At 32.5% G+C, this 15,081-nt stretch overlaps 1 protein-coding gene across 3 annotated transcripts; it reads right to left on the reverse strand.

Moving 5' to 3' along the window:
• Positions 1-2,196: 2,196 nt before the first annotated feature.
• On the reverse strand, positions 2,197-13,649 carry LOC124941402 (probable inactive ATP-dependent zinc metalloprotease FTSHI 4, chloroplastic). 3 transcript variants are annotated; one of them, XM_047481717.1, is made up of 17 exons: positions 13,260-13,649; positions 12,681-12,936; positions 11,302-11,668; positions 9,340-9,598; positions 8,779-8,910; positions 7,434-7,508; positions 7,201-7,326; positions 6,807-6,916; positions 6,645-6,723; positions 6,420-6,557; positions 6,210-6,321; positions 5,404-5,567; positions 5,180-5,285; positions 4,363-4,439; positions 3,548-3,691; positions 3,028-3,201; positions 2,197-2,515 (listed from the first exon to the last, which is right to left on the reverse strand). In XM_047481717.1, exons 1-16 carry the CDS (start codon positions 13,563-13,565, stop codon positions 3,058-3,060), a joined length of 2,595 nt encoding a protein of 864 aa, XP_047337673.1. In that variant the 5' UTR covers positions 13,566-13,649; the 3' UTR covers positions 2,197-2,515; positions 3,028-3,057. The 3 variants fall into 3 exon arrangements, with proteins under 3 accessions (XP_047337673.1, XP_047337674.1, XP_047337672.1); XM_047481718.1 differs by having other exon boundaries at positions 2,197-2,519; XM_047481716.1 differs by lacking the exon at positions 2,197-2,515 and having other exon boundaries at positions 2,808-3,201.
• Between the last annotated feature and the right edge of the window lie 1,432 nt (positions 13,650-15,081).

The raw sequence follows: 15,081 nt of genomic DNA on the forward strand, positions 1-15,081 counted from the left end.
CAGATTCTTTGCGTTGCAACACATTCTCGCAATTAAATTTATTAATAAAAGCCTCCACTCGACGGTTCAACTCGTCTTGACTTAGCGAAACATCTCTCACCGGTACTCCTCTCCTCTTCTTCACAATTTGTGGCCTCAAGTTTGATTGTTTATCCTTAATGGCTTTCCATGTATCCTCTAAAGAGTCATCTAGATCTCCTCCGGTTGGTTCTTTTTCCGGAGTTGTAAATGTTTTCTCAACTCGAGGAGAATGACGTTGTTGCTGACCAAACTCGTCGATGAAATACACATCCCAATCGATCGTGGTGAGGAGAGGATGACAATAATCGTCGATAATAGATTCATCGAGTGAATAATCATTGGGGGTGTTTGTATTGACATAGACTTTTCTGCCATGCATCATGGCAGAAACAGAGATGGAGAGAACTATGAGATTGAGGAAGACATAAGTCATGAAGGAAGTTTTGTTTAGAACTAGATTGAGATTATAATAGGTGAAGAAGAAGAATATGATGATGATCATCATGCATACAAAGAGAGTTAAAGAAGTTGCAGCTATAACTCCTACTTTTCTACTCTTCTTCTGTTGAGGTGCTGGTTTACAAGATTCAGCCATGAGAGAAAGAAAGGGATGGAATAAATTATGACAACTCTTTCATTGTGTGGCTTTATGAAATTAAATGTCTACTTATTCACTTTATATAGCTCTCCCAAACCCTTATATATTAATACATTAACATTAAACTTATCTTGAATAACATAGTGATATAGACTCAATAACGTAGTGTGATTAGACATATATATATATATATATATAATGATGTTTAATTTTGAAAGTGTCCGAATTGCCGGGTCGAGAGATATGGTTAATTTGGATATATATGTGAAAGTAAATGGATACTTGGGTCGAATTCTGGGTTGATCCGCCCATAAACTTAAAACGATTAAAAATAAAATTAAAAATGCTATATATATGTTTCGAACTCGCAACCTAACAAAAACAAGTACAACTCTTTAACCAACTAAGCTAATAACACTCTATATTTTAAATTCAACAATAAATTTGATGAACGCGGGACATTATAACAATATAAGTTCAACTTTTTAACATATGTATATGTATATATATACATATATGTATATGTATATATATATATATATAGTTAATGATGCTTAATTTTGAAAGTGTCCGAATTGTCGGATCGAGAGCTGTTATTAATTTGGATATATATGTGAGAGTAAATGAATACTTGGGTCGGATTCTGGGTTAACCGCCCATAAACTTAAAACGGTTAAAAATAAAATTAAAAATGTTATAGGTATGTTTCGAACTTGCAACTTAACAAAATAAATACAATTCTTTAACCAACTAGGCTAATAACACTTTATATTTTAAATTCAACACCAAATTTGATAAACACGGGACGTTGTAATAATATATTTTTATCCGTGTACATCGCACAAAAATCTTCTTAGTTAAATTAGTTGTTAAAAACAAATATGTTTGTTCTCTTGTTAAGTTACAAAATTAATATTATAAATTATTATAATAACATGACGATGAAGAGTTAACCTAATAAAAATTGTTGTAAACAAACATCAAATTATTTTTAAGGTTTGTATACAAAATTTTAAAATAAAATATAAAGTACTGTCAACTATTATGTCATTTTTTTTATTAGGTTCGTTAATTAATGTAATTATTTTAACCCTTAGTTTACATATTAATTTTCTTTTTCAAGTATAAAAATAAATTTAAATTCTGAAATATAAACTTTTAAATATTAATGATTTAATAAATTTTATTTATATTTTGTAAATAAATTTATGACAAGTTAGATTGATTATTATATTAATTCAATTGTTACTTAACATTTTACTAATTATTATTATTATTATTATTATTATTATTATTATTATTATTATTATTATTATGGCACAGGAGGTGTACAATCCTTTTTATCTTAAAAAAAATTATTATTTATTATGATTATAATTTAATAAAAAAAATTATAATTATCTAAATAGACAGAAATAAATAAATAATTGGAAAGATAATTTGAGTGAGAAAATGACATTGTGAAATCTGATTGATCAAAAAAATAAAATAATTTCTCTATATTTTTCTTTTCCTCAAAACTTTCTACTTTTTATAATCAATAAAATAAAGTCATTCTCTCCTATATCCCTCTCAAATAAATAACATTAATCTCTTTCCTTTTATTGTGTTAATTTTTTTCTAACAAACCTTACCAATAATGAAATAAGTGTTAAAAGCCTAACAAACCTTTGTTTATACAATAGTGAAATAAAAATTAAAACTCGATCAAATATGCCAACAATAGCTATCAATTTTTTTTTATAAAAAGGGTACAAGTGAGTTTGCTCTAGAAAACTCGCCTCCCGGGGTCTCGTAGCTTTGGTGATTAGATTGGCATCAATGTCTCGTCCCTATAAAATAATTTAGTTGTTGAAAGTAATGGGACTCTTCTCCAGTTGTGAATAAGATTGGTGTCTACCTTGAACAAGTTCAATATCAAGTTTGTGAGCTTACTTTTGAATTTCCATGTAACTATTTTATTAGAGTTTGAAAACACTTTCTGGGTTTGGACGAGTCTTGTATGACATAGACTTTGGCCCATTTGAACTTTAGATAATGTTCTCTAACAAAACATAATTAGACATAAATTTGTTAATGTTTTTTGGTCTAAACTTGGCTCCAACTCTAGAAAGTGTTTCCAAATGGACCAGATTCAATGTTATTCATTGACAAGGATATTCTAATGGTAAATTTTTTGGATAATTAGTTCGAAAATAGTTGTAGATTACAATTGACTTATTTGTAACTAACTAGAGATAATTATCTCAATTATCTCATGTTTCTATGACCTGGAGTCTTGAACCATTGAAATAAAATCATCTAATAATATTCCTTGAAACTCCAGGTAAGACTATTTGCAAGCTTAATAGACAGAAGACCAACCAAAAACTCATCTCATGCAAAGTAATAACTTGAAGAGCACTTACATGCCAACGCGAAAAATATTTTGATGGATTTTACAGGAAATGACTGGCCAATAGAAGCTGCGGTTGCTCATGGTCTTCCTCAACTTCCTTTGAAGCTTCATTTCTAATTTCTTCCACTCTTTTGTCCCAAATTCCATCAATTAGATTCCAAGTTTCATCACTCACGATTTGAGTCTGCAAATATGACACCATTAAATACACATCAACCAGAATAAGAAGGGAAGCTAAGTCTGCTAGATTACTTTTAGGGATAAATACTATTTGTATTTGTTCGTATATACTTGTGCAGGTGGACTATCCAATATTCATGCACATGTATTATTCAAATATATCTTTCTTACATATGTATTATTAAAAATAGTGGAACTTCGGGTCATATTCCGTTTCTAGTCGAGTTAAATTTTTTTCTTACGTTCAATATTTCTCAAACAACCAAACAGAACTTTTTTTTTCTATTTTATGTTCAACTTTTTACAAAACAAACAAATCTTTACGTTCAGCCTTTTCAAAACAAACTAACCTCCATTGGTCGAGGTGCACCAAATGTAGAGAATCCCGCGTTTCCAGGTGCAAAGGTTACTCTTCCTGGAAGTGTCACTCCATGGACTCCCCACCGTCCAGCATATACTAAAGCTCCATACTCATCAACAGGAATTACATCCGCCTGAAAAAAGGAGAATTATCGCAAGATAAAGTTAAAAAAATGTCCTACTACAATTTTGTGCATTATTTACCAGTCATCTAACAATCTTTATGTGTGGTGATTAAACTACATATCATTTTAAGAAACCACTATTTATCTTTTTCAAAGAAAGTGGTTTTGGGTAGGGAGAACAGCTTAATGCCATTTTACTAAAATAAAAGTCCCAATAAATGACTTTACAACGAGTTTTGCAAAGAAAGTGAAAACACATGTTGTTGACCCACAACAAAACAAAATGAAACATTTTGCACAAATTTGAAATATAATCTATAAAGAAGTAATCTAAAACACGGAGATTAGTTTGCATCATTTTATCTTACACCATATGCTTTTGTGAACTTTGATTTTTCATCTTAAAGTCCAAATTAAACTTTACCCTAGGGAGACATGCAACAATATCTCTTGAGAGGTAAAATCCTAAAATTCATATAATTGCACTTTAGACATGAAAAAGCAGTGCTAAGGAAGCCACAAAAAAAAGGATCTTGTGAAGCACAATCATAATGCAAATACTTTGCACTATAGCTACTCAACACTAGGTAGATCTATAAAAACATCCACAACTTGTCACAAACATGCTAATTATGTATTTCTGCAAGGAAAATGGAACACAATAATGAACTGGAAACTACCTGAGGTATTCTAGGAGCTCTGTTGTATATTTCCCATATTTCTTCAGCTTTTATACTACCTTTCTCAAGTAGAACATCTAAATCATACCAAAAAAAGAAACATATCATCAAAAGCAAGAAAATAGATATTGAAGACTAAGAGGGTGCTTTAGATAAAACCGAAAATCAGTGTTAGAATGTTGAATTCAGAATTTTAAGTGTCGAATGTGGAATATACCAAACGAATATATCTAAATTTAAAGTATTGGAATGTATGTTGATTTGATAAAATGTGGAACTAAATGTCGAAAAAACATAAAGACTATTTTACCTTATAATTTGATTAATTTTCAGGGTTAAAGTTGTGAGAGAGAACTTTTTATTCTGTCTTCTGGACACTTACTAAATTACCGAGCTAAGTCTCAAAATTAACGGTTAATAAACCAAATGAAAATAAATTTTGAGTAATTAGTAAGTTGATTTGATAAAATGTTGAAGTTGTTAGAAAAGTACTTAAAGACTATTTACCTTTAAAATGACGTAGTTCGATTAATTTTCAAGGTTAAATTTGTCTTATGAGAGCGCTCTCACTATATTAACAAGTTAAAGTCATTCATAGTTTACCAAATTAAGCATTTTTTAACATAAAAAAACATATTTTGAGCTGAATATAAATAATTAAGTGATTTTAAGTAAGAGTTATCAAACAAACTTAATTCAAATAATCACTTAATAATTTAGATTAAGTGATAAGTGATATTATCAAACACAGAGCCTGAGAAAATCATATTTCGGCCAAGTTAGTTATATAGGGCCCAGATCAAAGATAAAAGCTAACCAGTGATAGTCTCAACAGCAGAATTGTATTCCTTCAGCACACTTGAACACTTGGCCACTGCAAAACGCATATACTCATCTCTAAGTGCTTCAAGCTTTGCGGTAAGCTGCACCATAATAGCTTTCAGAGCATCATCATCATGTTTTGAAATTGTATAACCACCAGAGCAAAAAAAATGTATAACCACCCCAAAGATAAAAGTACTAAAAATACATCAAACTCACACTGGGAACGAGATCACTGTAGGTTCTATAATAAGCCTTCCCAAAAGCTGTCATTCCTGTCTGTAAGATTAAAAACTCTGCCAGTCTAGATGCTATCAAAGTTGCCTTAGCAGAAATCCAGGACAAATTGTTAACACCGAACATATCCTCCTCAATTACTCTGGCTACATTTAAGCAACACAAACAAAGGAAATATTTTATTGACAGGAAATCTAATAAATTAGAGTTAAAAGTCTATACTCATAGGCTACATAAAAATGGGATAACTGAATCTATGTTAAATCAAATATCTTTAATATAATCATTTTTTTATCATGTAAACTCCCATTTACCATTCTTTCACATCAAAATACAAAGGGAAAATAAATGAACTGCATGATTAGAAATATCAGCTTTATTTTTATTTTATTTGTTTTAGACTATTCATTTTATAATAAATCAAGAGGTTAAAATAACCTAATTATCATGTTGAGAAAAATTGGTTTATGGGGAGAATTCAATCTACATTAACAAGCTCCAACAATTTCCACCTTTAGGGTATATTGAAATTTAACAGGTTAAGCAGCAGATTGAGAACAATAAGTACATTGGTGGTCAAACTAATCAGGAGTTGAACCCAAACAATTAAATGAAATTGCTGGACTACTATCCAGATAATCCTGTCAATATATGGAATGCGTAGTATGATAATAGACAGCTTGCATTTGTGCCAAAATTAAATTGTATCTGAGTAACTATCATATTGTGAAGCTGCACCATCAACATTTTTAGCAGATGTGACATTCCACTGAATAGGCAAAACTTACGAGCACATGCACGGATAATGGAGTTGACATAATCTTCTTTTCTTTTGGAAACTCTCCCAGAAACTTCCACATAGCGCATATTTGGCTGGCTAGTGATTGAATTAATGTCCGTCTGAAGATCAATGATGAAAAGGAGAATAAAACTGACTATTCATGAACGAGATTTGCATGTAAAGAGAGGATAAAAGGTGCATTTTTTTATTCATTCACCTCAGAGAATGGTCGGTAAGGATCTGGAAAGTAGCATTCAAGAACGGCAACAGCTGCTTCCCTGTAGGCCAATCTGAGCTTTAAATCCTCTGGAATTTCCCTACTATCTTCTTGTCCTGTCTCGAATGTTCCTTTTTGCTGCAAACCAAATAATAATATGAGAATACATGTAGGGAACAACCCAATTTTGTAAACAAATACTCTTTCCTAGTGATTCGTATATACCCTCTTCAAGGCCTCTAGAAGTTCGTCATGGCCAATATAGTCTAAATCCTTCCTAGCTGACAAGATTCCAGCTTCGTTCCTGCAATCGACATAAGAAAAAATTAACATACTGTGTACTGTACTAAATGAATACAATAAGAATTGGTTATTATGCATGCATACAATACATTCTGCAGCTCCGCTCCAGTAAAGTCTTCTGTAAGCTCGGAAATTTCTTGCAATAGTCTCTCCTTTTCGTCCTCTGAACGAAAGAATTTATTTCTAGCATGTACCTATAATTCAGACAATTCCATGTATGTGATTGAGGAGAAAAAAAGTTTACTGTAGCAGTTAGCTTGTTTGGAAACTGTCATTTAATTTTGTTTCTACTTCTGCTTGCAATTTTACTCGCATCAAGATGTAATTCTGAAATAAAAGCAGCTTTTTTGCTGCTTTAAGTGTAATTTAGGCGTGAAACGATCAGAAATAATTAATTACAGTGACATCTCTCAAGGGCCAATCCCCTGTGTTCTAGACGTCGCATATCACAAAAAGGGAGACCTTAAAATTAGCATACCTTCAATATGGCCAACCTGCCATCCTTGGACGGCAAACCAACCCTTATTATCTTGTCAAAACGTCCCTTTCTCAAAAGAGCTGGATCAAGAATATCCAATCTGTTTGTGGCACCAATTACAAGAACCTGACACGTGACAAGTCGATAGTTCACATTAGAAGATTTCTCTATCATGTTTTAACATTATGGTTAGCATGCAGGATCTCGAGATATAACAAAAGATTCAAGTATACCTGTGATGTAAACACCTTAAAGCCATCCATCTCTGTCAGTATCTGAAGCAACCCCTGCTCCCTCTCTGCACCACCCTATTCAATTCATATTACTTAGAAGGGATTTTGTTACATAAAAATTGACTGTGCTTACAAGAATATATTATATCAAACATCCAATTTTCACAGTATCTGTATGCAGTCGAGCCCAGTGTTCAAACCCTTCTATTTGCCATTTAAAAATCAACCAATGATGAGAGAAGAAATACAAGGATATGACAAAGGAATGGAAGGAACATATGACAATTAATATCAAAATGCATATTAGATCATTAAGTCAAATCGTGTCCCCAGAATCAAACATTTGATTATTGGCTCTTTCCCCAATGTGCTCTAACAACAGCCACCTACCATTGTAAATAAGAATGTTGGTACAAGCACCTACACATCTATCTCCTTCAAGAAAGGAATGGGGAAGATAGAGAGAGAGAGAGAGCATGTAAAATGTAAATGAGTATGATCTTTAGGAAAGTAAGGTCTAGGAAATGACATGGGTGTCAGCAAATTTTCGCCTCTTAAAAGTGTGGACATAAAAACAGAAAAATTCTAGGACAAGAAAATGATGTATTCAGCAACTAAAACAGTATGGTGCTTATTTATCAACTACCAAAATCCTTATTACTCCCTGTATTTTATAACATGTTTTATTGTTTTATCATTTACAAGCTGCCTAATCAGAATTACGTGTTTTATTTATTTTTTTGAAAAATGTCAACTTTTATTAAAAAGAGCGCAAGATCTCCACATAAACTTGTACTTCTTGAATCATTCTGACCACCTTTTAGAAATCAAACTAAGCTGATTGTGTCCTCTAAACATATATAGTGATGCTTATTTCAAAGCCTTTTTTCCATGCTATATTCTCCATTCATCAAATTTGTTCTTGAGAACTATTAGAGGTGGACCATTTACTTTCTTGGTATACGCACCATCATGTGTTTTCTCTTTAATTTTCAATGGGAAACAAAATTGTTCCTGGATTCCAAGATCAAAGAATAATTACTTAATCCCAGTTTTACAATTTCTTTTTTTCCTAGGCCAAGGTATATAAAAACCCATAAGATAAGCTATTCATTCATTCACTGTATCTTTGAGTCTTGTCAATCACATTAACAGTCATTTGCATCTCACATCTTGAAATACATGCACTAGAAGTTCCTCATATTTGCAAAGAGTTAAATAACAGAATGGTACATTGATTTAAGTTTGTAATATGTCTCAAGATGAGTAAAGGCTATTTGACCACACCCAAGGAAGAATAGAAAAACAAAATTCTGTAAAAAAAATAAAATAGAACACATCATACCCCGCCAATGTCGGGCCCACCACGCTTGCTCCCAATAGCATCTATCTCATCTATAAATATGATGGAAGGTGCCACAGATCTGGCACTAGAAAAGAGATCTTTCACTCGTGACGCAGCTACACCAACAAACATCTGTCGCCGTAGACATTGAAATAGAACGACAATTATGGACGACATGTTTTAAATGTATAAGTGTACTTTAAATCATAAAATTCTGGAAATCCAACCACGATAAATATAAATTTTCACAATATGAATAAAACAGAGTTATTTATTTTATTGGTAAAGCAAGATGCGGATATTGGCCATTATGGGAATAAAGTAACTTTAACACTAAAACCCACAGCTCACAGTCAACTAAAGCAATAGTTTCCGGAAAGAACTTGAAATCCGATAACTTGAATCAATCCACTATTTAGTTTTTTTCCTTATTTGCATATACATATTTTTCATTTAACCCCAAATTACTGTTTCACGTCTGCAATACCAAACAATCCTAAATATAGATACCACTAAGCATAGCTTAGCTATGAAATTCCAAATAAGAAAGTGAATTCTAACCTCCACAAAGTCAGTTCCATTAGCTGCAAAAAAGGGTAGCTCCGCCTCACCAGCAATGGCTCTAGCCAAAAGTGTTTTACCAGTTCCAGGAGGCCCATGAAGCAGCACGCCTTTAGGGCAATATATTCCTTTGTCTTGAAACTCTTCTTCATTCTTTAGTATCTTAACAAATTCTTGCAGCTCTCTCTTTATGTACTCCTGGCCAGCAAAATCATCAAAAGTAACTCCAGTTCTTTCTTCCGCTGATATAAATTTAGCTCTGCATTAATGAAATTGAAGCAATTAGCAGAAGATTTTTCTCCCATAAAATCCATAGTTGAGTTCATAGTGCCTCTTCAACTATATACCATTGATTTCATAATTTTACATTATTGTTTGTCAAGATCCCTATTGGAAAATAACCACAGAATATACAATTCAAAAGCATATATATAGTTGACAGACACATAATTCAAACAGGGATTTTACTGACAACAGAATTTTTTACAAATGTCAACTTTTCATTAGAACAAGAAAGAACTTTACTGATGACAGAATTGAATACAAGAAAACTCTAATTAGCCTAATATAGGATACAGGACGGAAAAAAGTAATAACCAAGACTCGAAATGAAAACAGATTTACCCCTAAACCTATTTTCTAAAGCACTTGCAAGAACAAGAGTTGAAGAACTTACTTGCAAGCTAGCTGGGCATGTATAACATATACAACCCAGCTTGAGAGGGAGTGTTAAGTGTAGAGATCCCAGTTAATTAGAATATTGGGATTATCCTAATATTAATTAGGTTAACAAGTGTTAAGGATAATTATCCTTTTTAATATTTATCTAGATAATAGGTTAAAAGGATAGTTATCTTACAAACAATTATCCTATAATTCTAGGAATGGTTATCTATCCTAGAATACTTTATGTATTGTGTATTTAAAGGTCATGACCCATGGATAATAGATACCACAATTTAATCCATTCTAACTTCCGCAATTACAATCAAAATAGTAAATTACAGCAAACTGACTAGCTCCTTATCATTTGTAACAATTGCTAATAGAAAATAACTAGTGTCAAATTCTACTTATAATGAATCAAATCTGCTGAAACAGAACGTTTGGATCACATCTTCACATATAAGAATATTCTATAATCATAATTAATAAAAGACAATGTCTTTTCGCAAAATAAAATAATATCCTCTTCTTTTTTTTTAAATGGTCATGAAGGCTCGAACCCACAACTCGTGGCCCTAAGCCTTGTGCTTTACCACCGAGCTAAAGGAGCCTTCAAAGGAAAATATCCTATAATCAAATCTGTTCAGATTTACACCTACAAGATAGTGATTTAAGGTGTGCAATTTTGACAAAAGAAAAACTGTAAACTATCAAAGATATAATAGTATTAAGGGAGTCCAGTATACTAGTTTCAAACAGATTTATGCACGTCCACTCCTGTAATGTGAGGAATGATGACACATGGATGTATAGTTGTTGACGCGATAGAGAGGCCTCCACACAGAATAAGGCCCATTTGAAAAAACTTTCTAGTGCTGGAGCTGGGTTTAGATGTGAAAACGTCAATAAATTTCATTGAAAACACTTTATTTTTGTCAAGTATCTCATTGAGATGTTAATTTAAATGAGATAATATTCTGAAACATGACTTAATTAAACATATATTTATAAATTTATTGACATTTTCTCGTCGAAACTCAATTCCAGATCCAACTACAAAAAGTGTTTCCACATGGTACAGATTGGGTTTGATCCACCAGCTCAAAAGGTACCAATTATGGATGTCAATCACAATAGTTTTAAACCAAATAGGCCTCTAAGAAATTTAAATATAACTATTTCTCAAAAGGATCCATCCTTGTCCATCTACTGCAAAAAAAGGATCTTAGACCTAAACCGTAGACTCCAGAATAAACAGATACAAGTAAACGGAATAGTAGTCATGGAAATTCCTACCTACTTTTGCCCAATGACCCAAGTGCACGACGCTGCAAAGAAAAGCTTTTTTTCTTAGGAGCAGTTCCCAAATCACAGGGTATCAACTTTGTATAGATTGGTCTTGTAACACTATCAATCCAAAGATAAACTAAAATAGAAAGAGCAAGCCGCATCGACCAGACAACTGCTGTTGCAATGGTGGAATGGACTTCTGCTGGAATTGAGTTCACATTAATCACATCAACATTAACAAGTTGTTGGTGCAACTTTCTCCACATATCATTCCAACAATCAATTGGCATACGGTCAACCACATGTCGGCGGAAAACAATTTCTTTTCTCGAAGTTCCGTCCTCTTTTTCCTCTTTGTAATGTGGTAAAATCACTGCACAAAATGGAATAAATAAGTAAACAACTTATTTACTACTATGAGAACATTTTCTCAAACAGAAGACAAAAGAAATGGAATAAATTGTAGGTAGCCTACTCTTCCTCCAACCATGGAGAGGTTAATTTGACTGTAAGAAGAAAAAAACAATATAAGAATGTTAAAGAAATCTCTGGGTTATACATTTGATACTAAAGGAACATATCCTATTTTTTGCACCAAAACAACTGCTTAAACAACAGCATATCAGAATGAAGCAAACAAGTCAAACCAATCAATATGAATCATAATAAATATTTTTTTCTAAAATGACAAACAAAAGTCTGTCAACTTAGGATTTCTACAAGAACTTAGAAAAACAAGAAAGGTACAAGAACTTAGGCTAATTAGGTATATCTAAAACAAGGAAAAGGAAACCCACACCTCCAAAGGGATGCAAGAAAATCTCCGTTCATGATGTAAGCATGCAACACTGTATCATGGCAAACAACATGAGAGCCAACTAGTTTCTTTTGCCAAAGAATATATTGTTTGAATGTGCTAAAGAATACACAGATCTTTTTTGGGGGGAAAAAATGGGACAACGTATTAAGTATGTAGCCCACAAACACACTTAACCAGGCGCAAAACTTTTCGTCTGACGGGCTCGAACCCAGACACTTAAGGTTAGTATCCACTATTGCCTCTAAGTTCATGGGTTCGAGCCCGACAGGCGACAAGTTCTGTGTCTAGTTAAATGATTAAGTCTATTTGCGGGCTACATACTTAATCCGTTGTCCCATTTTAAATAGAAACACGGATCTTCATTTCAACTTAATGGGATTATTTTGGTATTCCATGTCAAACCGTTAGAACAAGCCATTGTGATTAGGTCACATTTACTTTCAAGCTAGAAATAAAAATTTACTGTGATAGATAATTTAATTTCAATAAAGGGTTGGTAACATGTAAGCAAACACCAAACAAATACAGTTCAATAAAGAGTGACCATTACAAAGATCTTTCTAACCTGAGACTGTTTGGCCATAATTTGAATACTCCATATATTGGACACTATTTGAATTAACAAGCTGCAAAAAATCACTGAAGTTAATATTGTGAGAGTTCTTAGGATCCCACTCTGTTCCCTTCAGCTTCCCACGCAATGTTAGCAATGTTCTGCTCCAATCTGAACTCATAACAAGTTGCCTTTCCAATTGAAGGTTGGCCTTCCTTTCTAATTCCTCTATTCTATTAATTCGTTCCCTTTCTGCATCTCTCAGTTTCTGCAAATCAATTCATCGATATTATTTACAAATATAGAAACACAGAAACACCCACCAGTGAACTTGTTCATTGTGTTGTTTAGAAACTCCAATGTGAGGTCCAAACTGTAAAAATTGGAACTTCAAGAATTTCATAGATCATATTTTCGTTGGATACTAAAAAGTGATTATTTCTATGACTAAGGTACCTAAACTGGCAATGGGTCTTACCTTGTAGAAGAAATAAGAACACTTTGACTAAACAAACTAGAAGAACTGGAATCTGAGAAAGACATCGAACAATTCTCCCATGAAACTTTCTAAAAACTGGAAATGCTTCTAACCTCAAACAGCTGCTGTGATGACTCAAGGTCTGCCTCTTCAGAAGAGGCGTTTACGATAGAATTGGGTATGGAACAAGTCGATAATACTTTTCTCAAGGGTTTCTTCAGCGGCGTGAGAAATCTTGTAGTCCTGGATGAGAAGCGCAATCTAGTTGTTGTTCTGAGGTTATATCTTGAAGAAGATAAGGGGAATGACAATGAAGACGAGTTTGCTGCTTGTACTAGGGTTTTAGGAAGACGGAGAAGAAAGGGTTTTGATAGATATCGATGTTGAAGCTCCACTACATTCATCCCGTTGAGTGCCATGGTTAGAAACCAGGACGCCGTCTTCTTCCCCTTCTCAACTCTCACCCATATGTAACCATTTTCCCTTCTTGTTTGGATAAAATTAAAATAATAAAGGGTTTTAGAATGTTTTATTACATTATACACTATATTTCTTTTTTTTATTTGTATGATGACTAATAAAGAAATGTCCCAATTATTATTAATTTAAAATTGGTTTTAATTTATGAAAATTAAATTTAATCTTAAATTTAATATTAATATATATTTTATACTTTTTTTATCTCATTTAACCTCTCAATTGATTATTATCTTATGATTCATACTTTTTCATATGTCTTTTTTATTCTCTCGGAAAAGCACTCACTAATCTTAGTCGTCCTCAATTGATAAGACATCTCTTATCTCTCATCAAACTCAATCACTAACCCTCCAATTGATCATCATATTGCGACTCATTCATATGTCTCTTTATCCTCAGCAAATCATCCACTGACCCTAATTTTGTGACTCAAACTTTTTTATATGTCTCTTTATCCATCGACAAACCACTCACCAATCTTAGTCGACCTCTCTTTTACTCCCCACTTCAACAAATTAACAACCGATCTCAATTGATCACAAACCTCTTATTCAACGTCAAACCAACCACTAACCACCACTCGACCTTCATCTCGTGACCTCACATTTTTAAATGCTCGTTATATCAACCATTAATTTCGACCTCACACTCGACAAACTAATCTTAGTCGACCTCTCTTTTACTCTTCACTTCAACAAATCAACAACCAATATCAATTGATCATATACCTTATATTCAACGTCAAACCAACCACTAACCACTACTCGACCTTCATCTTGTGACCTCACACTTTCAAATGCTCGTTAAACCAACCACTAATTCCGACCTCACACTAGATAAACCACCCACCACCCGACCTTCATCTCGTAACCTCACACTTTCAAATGTTCGTCAAACTAACCACTAATTCCGACCTCACACTTGACAAACCACACACCACCCGACCTCAATTTCATGACCTCACACTCGAATAATAATTATTAGAAAAGAGAATTAATGACATGGATTATTGTGGTCCTTTATTGACTTTAAGCATCATTATATATATATATATTAAAGTATATAGACTATACCGTACCGCAATATATCGAAAATATCGATTTTTAAGGTATACCAAAAAATATATAAGGTTGAGTATCGATACCGAAGTTATTGGTATTTGTAAAGGTATGAGATTTTTAAAATTTTAGTATATCGAGATATACCAAAATAGTATTTATAAATTAAAATGTATATTATATATATACTTATAAGGAAATAAATAGATTTGATATTAATTTAACTATGATGATTTTTGTGCGATGAACACGGATAAAAATATAAACAAAATAAATTTAATAAAAAATATTATAATAATATGTATTTCAATGTTTAAATTTCTTAATAAATCACGAATAATATATTAAAATAAAAAATATAACACTCTCATTCCATATTTTATTCACTTCGGTAAAT

The sequence above is a fragment of the Impatiens glandulifera genome, chromosome 6 (assembly GCF_907164915.1).
Source record: "Impatiens glandulifera chromosome 6, dImpGla2.1, whole genome shotgun sequence".
NCBI classification, from domain to species: domain Eukaryota; kingdom Viridiplantae; phylum Streptophyta; class Magnoliopsida; order Ericales; family Balsaminaceae; genus Impatiens; species Impatiens glandulifera.